The following is a 7,500-nucleotide window of genomic DNA, read 5'->3' as shown; positions in this document are numbered from 1 at the left end:
CTGTAATATCATGTCTAATCAAATAACCCACGTCTGCCATGTGTCTCGCTGAAGAGCTGCCGCGGCTTTTGTCTCTAAAAGCATGCTGGGAAGGGCAGGCGGTTATTTTGAGTAGATGCGGAGGAAACCCAATGGATCTGGCTTTCTCTGAGAGAGCAGGGGCGTTTAATCCGGTTTCCTCGGCATAAACCCAGCTCACGGCTTCAGCATTTGTGTTCTGGATCATTCCTCCTACACGCGCTTAGCTGGAGAAAACACCGCTTCTGATCAAATTAGGAGTGAAGTTTGCACCAAAGCACTACCTATGGGGGGAAATAAAAACCCTAGAGATACTTTTAAAGACAATTAATGAACAACAGTTCAGTTGTTGGCATTTGTTATGTCACACACAAAAAAGGGGTTTGAATTAGGCATGTTATGAACTAAAATCTCTATAAAATATTTACAGCACTTATATATAATATTGTATATATATTGTAAATATTTTCTATTTAAAAAAAATTTTAAAATATTTACGACAAATTGTTTATTGTATATATATATATATATGTGTGTGTGTGTGTGTGTAAACAATTTGTCGTAAATATTTTAAAATGTTTTTTTAAATAGAAAATATTTTACATTGCAAAACCTATTTTCTTAAATAAATAAATCTTTCGTAATAGCATATATTATTTTTTTTGCGTAATATATTTTGGCCAAAAAAAGTTAACAAAAGCGATAAAATAAAAACCAGATTAATAAATGAATAAGCCGAGGCGTTTTGAAGAGCAAATGATGAGTAAAGAGTATTTCAGGCCGAGGGTGAGTTTCTAAAGGAACCGCTCCGGGTGTAAAATGAATGAAAACGACAGAGAGAGATTACGGCGGGTTTGCAGAGTGAGCGCCTTTCTAATCTTCGTGAAGAGCGAGGGCGTCCTGTTATTCTCCCGCAGCGAGCGCCGATAACAGCCTAATTAAACATGTGCGTGCGCCAGTGTGTGGAGGAAAACAGCTGACAGCAGAAACCAACAAACGCCCCGCGCTGAATGTCATCCGCAGTCGAGAGCGTCCAGGGTCACCTATATAAAGGAAGAGCTGAAATAAAGTAGAAGCACAGAAGTTAGCAAACTAAGAACGGCACTGCATTATATTCAAATACTCGCAATTCTGAGGAATAGAGTCGACCGACATGAACGTTTTTGTTTGCATAATATATTTGTGTGTACTATATATGTATATATAGACACATACAGCATATATTATATAATAAAATATTTAAATGCATTTATATTTAATATTTTATATTTATATATATATATATATATAATATGTAATAAAATATATATATATATACATACAGCATATATTATATAATAAAATATTTAAATGCATTTATATTTAATATTTTATATATATATATATAACAAAAATATATAAAACATACAGCATATATTATATAATAAATATTTAAATGCATTTATATTTAATATTTTTATATATATATATATATATAACAAAATATATATAAAACATACAGCATATATGTTATATAATAAAATATTTAAATACATTTATATTTAATATTTTATATATATATATATATATATATAAAAAAAATATATAAAACATACAGCATATATTATATAATAAAATATTTAAATGCATTTATATTTAATATATATATATATATAAAACATACAGCATATATTATATAATAAATATTTAAATGCATTTATATTTTATATATATAACAAAAAATATATATAAAACATACAGCATATATGTTATATAATAAAATATTTAAATACAGTTATATTTAATATTTTATATATATATAACAAAAATATATATAAATATATATAAAACATACAGCATATATTATATAATAAATAAATGCATTTATATTTAATATATATAAAACAAAATAAAAAAACATATATATATATATATATATATATATATAATAAAAAAAAATTAAAAAAATCCTTAAATATATACATGCACACGTTTGTCTTTATATATGCAAAATAAATATACACAGTACACCAGATATTATGTAAACTAAACCATTTATACCGGCTGTGATTGATCGTTGGACAGCGCTAATATATTTAACAGGCTGTGTTTGATGAAACCCAGTCAAGCAGAGCATGTCTCCGGCTCCCCTGGCCTTCGTCTTATCTGTAATGATCTCTGATAGTGAACCTTCCTTTAAGAAGAGCGATACGCATCTACAGTAATCTAATACGCCACGACGAGCCGTGTATGTAATGGCACGAGTCCGTCGATATCTGCTCAGACCAGCAGACAGAGCACAGACACGTCTGGTAGGATCATATACACGCAAGCAGCAAAGAAATGTCGTTAAATGCATATAGCCTTTTTTTAAGAAGACATTTATGAAATAACTTCATGCAACGCAATCTTTACTTAAATGATAATTCTGACCCATGCAGTGTTTTTACGCATGTGCTCTCCATATATGATGACAAATACGGTTTTAACGATCCAAACATTCAAAAAAAAGTACCTTATTTACCCCAAAGGTGTCTTAAAGATGTGTAAAGGTACAGATTAGTCCCTTTTTATTCTAAAAAGTGAACGAGACAAATAAACAAAAACAATTGTCTCTGTTTATGTATTGAACAACATAGTCGCTCAAGACAACAAAAATGCATGGGTTTTTTTTTCTCAAAGAAACTTCTAGGTCTTCTGCAGATTGGCATTTAAACTGAAATGTCATGGTCAGCTGCCGAATGTAACCGAGCTTCCTGTTTGTGTGCTGCAGTACTGGAGAGACCACTACCTGCGGTGGAACACGAGCGATTATCCCGGCGTGAACACGGTCCGCTTCCCAGACTCCCTCATCTGGAGACCCGACATCCTGCTGTATAACAGGTACAGATTCGTTTATTCATTGTTTGGCAAAACATTTTGCACACTCTTTGGCGCGGAGCGTCCGTCGACTCTTAACGGATGCCAATGAATTTTTACAGTGTTGTTTAATAACGTCGTTCGTTTTTAACGTTATTTAATGATTGCTTTAAAGGAACAGTTCGCCCTGAAAATGAGACGTTTGCTGAAAATGCATTCACCTTCAGGCCCCAAAAGATGTAGATGAGTTTGTTTCTTCATCAGGTTTGCTCACCAATGGAAGTGAATGGGTGCCGTGAGACTGAGAGTCCATAACCGCCGTAATCCACACCGCTCTGGTTTAATCTTCTTATACTCACTTTATTGTGACGTTTTTATCAGCTGTTCGGACTCTCATTCTGACGGCACCCATTCACTTCCATTGGTCAGCAAGTGATGCTACATTTCTCCAAACTTGATGAAGAAACAACTCATCTTGGATGAAGGACATCATTAAGAAATTATTTCTTTACGAGAACTCGGTGAAGAGTGAGAGATTTTTTTGTTTAGTAAATGATCCGTTCGTTTTAAAGCAGCTGCATTTATTGTCAACACTGCTCATTTATTTTGACCCTCACATTTTTTTTTGCACTGCCCGCTGGAGCTATTTCTTCACAAAATAAATCTTGCATATCCTCTCAAAAACATTAATACGTAAATTTAACATTTATATATTTGCATGGCATAGGCAGTTTCATCCAGATGGGTTACACCGTTTCAACACAAGCTAATAAATTTAATGTGATGCATCGGATCAGGTCCGATTTCTCGAATAAAACCAATAAAATTAATGCATTTTAATACAGAACAACTAAGTTTATTTATTTGTCATTGAATGGCATTCGTTTCGCTGTCGTACTTTTTAACTAAATGTTAAATATTGCATTGTTCCACAGCTAGTCATATTTTAACCATCTTTATACCATTTGTAAAATTAATATTTTGATGTTTTTATGGGTTTTTTTACTGTGTAAAATAAGCTACAGTTTTAGTAATTTTGTTGCATTTGTCTTTATGTATTTATTATTATTTAAAGTGTGTGTATTAATATTTAGTATATAATATTTAATGTTTTTGGATATCTGTGTGTGTGTCTATATATATATATATATATATATATATATATATATATATATATATATTTATATTTAAGTTTTAGTGTAATGTTTTGGGGTTCATTTATGGTTTTGGTTTTGCTTAACTATAATATCCTTGATTATTTAAACAACCTTATTTGTTTTTAACAATTGATTTTCATTTAGTTTAAGTTGCTAAATAACTAAAATCAAATCAAAATAAATCTAAACGAAAAATAGACATATTTGAAATCTTAAAATACTGCAAAGTTGCTTAAATTGTTACTAAATGGTAAAATATTAAAATAAAATCTGATTAAATAGAAAATATGAATGTAAATATAATATTTGAGCGGGGCAGCAGTGACCAATCTGCATCTTTTATTATTTATTTTTGATTATTTTTATTATTTTTTATTTTACTTTTATTATTATTTTATTTGTTCGTGGTTTGTTTTCAGTGTATTATAGCTGGTTATGCGATACATAAATGTGTTTTTGAGGGTGGGGTTTACACACATGGAAAGCTTCTGTTTTCTGTGAGGTCGCTGGATGTGATTACCCAGCATGCACTGCGCCGGTCTTGCAGAAGTTCTGCTCATCATCTCTCAGAGCGTGTCGGAGAGTTAGTCTCTCAGCGTGTCATCTTCAGCAGTTTTGTGGCGTCTTAAATCACCGTGATTTAGTCGTCTGACTGGGCCGCTGCTTTATAGAGCTGTTTGTCTGGAGCTGCAGAGCTCGTGTCACACACTACAGTCATGAGGTGACGCTCTCAGGACTCTCTCTTTCTGACTGCTCTGTTTCTTTCAGTGCTGATGAGAGGTTCGATGCCACATTTCACACAAACGTGCTGATCAACTCTTCAGGATACTGTCAGTACCTGCCACCAGGTAAACACCTGCATCTATATCTATCTATCTGTCTATCTATCTATCTATCTATCTATCTATCTATCTGTCTCTCTGTCTATCTATCTATCTGTCTGTCTATCTATCTATCTGTCTATCTATCTATGTTCTGTCTATCTATCTATGTTCTATCTATCTATCTATTTGTATATCTATGTTCTATCTATCTATGTTCTAGCTATCTATCTATGTTATATCTATCTATCTATGTTCTATCTATCTATGTTCTAGCTATCTATCTATGTTATATCTATCTATCTATGTTCTATCTATCTATCTATCTATCTGTCTGTTTATCTATCTATATATCTATCTATTCATCTATCTATCATTTCATTTATTATCTATCTATCTATGTTCTATCTATCTATCTATTTGTCTATCTATGTTCTATCTATCTATGTTATATCTATCTATCTATGTTCTATCTATCTATGTTCTATCTGTCTGTTTATCTATCTATATATCTATATATATCTATCTATTCATCTATCTATCATTTCATTTATTATCTATCTATCTATTCAACTATTCAAATAAATTAATAAAATAAATTAATAATTTATATATATATATATATATATATATATATATATATATATATATATATATATATATATATATATATATATATATCAGCAAAATAAACTTACAAATGTTATCTAATCAAGATCACAATGTAATTTTAAAAAGAAAAACAAATTAACTACTAAAAAATATATGTGTGTATATATATATATATATTTCTGTTTTACTTTAGTTTTAGTTATTATTAATATATAGTTTTCAGTATTAATATTAGTACTTAACCTTAAACTGATCAGTTTCAGTTTATATATATTTTAGTGTTATTATTAATGTATTTTCTTCAGCTAAGTTAATCATATTTGTGGTGTAAGTTAATAATGAGAAGGGTATGCTGTCTCTTCAGTGGTTTAAACGCTCTGAGAGGATAGACACTGATTTATTTCGTATCGCTCTGGTCGGGGCTCAGGGTGACCTGGACTCACCTGTCACCTGCTGAACACACACACACTCACACACACACACACTGTCTGACAGCGATCGATACACACACCCGACGGGCGGAGAGCTCAGAAACAGGCATGATGGGATTTATGTAAATCAGCAGGCGCTGAGTGATCCGGGTTCCCATGAGGCCGTGCGGAGCGGTTTATTATGGGATGGCCGTGGACACTGACAGAAGTTTGTGTTCAGAGGGACTCTTTCCTCCAGTTCAGGTCCAGGGAATCTTTTAGGGATACTTTCTGAACTTTGTGTTTCATTTGTTTGTTTGTTTTCTCTTCTGTTCTGTTTGATTCTTTTTGGTTTTGTTGTGGTTGATTCTGTTTGATCATGTTTTATTTGTTTGTTTGTTTGTTTTGATTCCGTTTTTTTGGCTTTGATTTCTGTTTTTATTCAGATTTTGTTTGATTTTGATTCTGTTCTGTTTTATTCTTTTGTGTTTGATTCTATTTGATTCTGTTCTGTTTATTAGTTTTTTAACGTTCTCTTTGATGCATTTGTTTTTGATTCTGTTCTGATTTAGTTTTTTTTGTTAGATTTCTGTTTTTATTCAGATTTAGTTTGATTCTATTTGATTCTGTTTAGTGTTTTAGTTGTTTTTATAACTCTGTTTGATCACATTTGATTCTGTTTTGTTTATTTGTTTTTTAATGTTCTCTTTCATGCATTCGTTTTTGATTTTGTTGTGCTGGATTCAGTTCATGTTTTATTTGTTTTTGATTCTGTTCTGGGTTTTTTTTGTGGATAGATTTCTGTTTTTATTCAGATTTAGTTTTGATTCGGCTTTGTTCGATTTTGATTCTGTTCTGTTTGATTCTATTTGATTCTGTTTAGTGTTTTTGATTCTTTTTGATTTGGTTGTGGTTGATTCTGTCTGTCCTTTATTTATGTTCTGTTTGATTGATTCTATTGCATTCTTTTCTGTTCGATTTTTATTTGAGTCTGTTCCGATGCATATGCTTTTGTTTCGGTTGTTTGTCGTTCATTCCTTCTGAATCTTTTATTCTGTTGTCGTGTTTGATTTGAGAGAAGGTGTCTGTGTTGTTAAGGCATCTTTAAGAGCACGTGCTACATCGATGTGCGCTGGTTCCCGTTCGATGTCCAGCGCTGTGATCTGAAGTTCGGCTCGTGGACGTATGGAGGATGGTCTCTGGACCTGCAGATGATGGAGGCTGATATCACGGGATACATCGCTAACGGGGAATGGGACCTGGTCGGTAGGTCTTACACACGCCACAGTGATGTATGATACTGTGCTCCCGTATGATGAATAGAATCAATCAATCAATCAATCAATCATTTTTATTTATATAGCGCTTTTAACAACACAGGTTGCATCAAAGCACTGTACAGTATAATGACAGGGATATATAGTGACTTGAACAATTTCTTATTAAATGCAGAGACGGTTCTGTAGTCAATTCAACGATAGTCACTAGAAGTTAAGTGTCCCCAACCAAGCAAGCCAGAGGCGACAGCGGCAAGGAAACAAAACCCCATGCATACAGAATGGAGAAAAAAAAAACCTTGGGAGAAACCAGACTCAGTTGGGGTCAGTTCTCCTCTGACCGGACACCCAGCACTTAACCTCCAGT

The 7,500-nt window shown here is 32.3% G+C and overlaps 1 protein-coding gene across 2 annotated transcripts in view; it reads left to right on the top strand.

The window, feature by feature from the left end:
* The window catches only part of LOC122330393 (neuronal acetylcholine receptor subunit alpha-7), a 28,854-nt gene that overhangs the window by 7,250 nt on the left and 14,104 nt on the right, over window positions 1-7,500 (top strand). For both annotated transcript variants that reach the window (XM_043227342.1, XM_043227341.1), the window contains exons 4-6: window positions 2,771-2,880; window positions 4,782-4,861; window positions 6,955-7,122. In XM_043227342.1, the coding sequence (XP_043083277.1) occupies window positions 2,771-2,880; window positions 4,782-4,861; window positions 6,955-7,122 (358 nt within the window). The remainder of the gene's footprint in view (window positions 1-2,770; window positions 2,881-4,781; window positions 4,862-6,954; window positions 7,123-7,500) is intronic.

Source organism: Puntigrus tetrazona, chromosome 25, assembly GCF_018831695.1.
Source record: "Puntigrus tetrazona isolate hp1 chromosome 25, ASM1883169v1, whole genome shotgun sequence".
In the NCBI taxonomy this organism is placed as follows: domain Eukaryota; kingdom Metazoa; phylum Chordata; class Actinopteri; order Cypriniformes; family Cyprinidae; genus Puntigrus; species Puntigrus tetrazona.
This window is presented reverse-complemented; position numbering and strand designations above follow the sequence as displayed.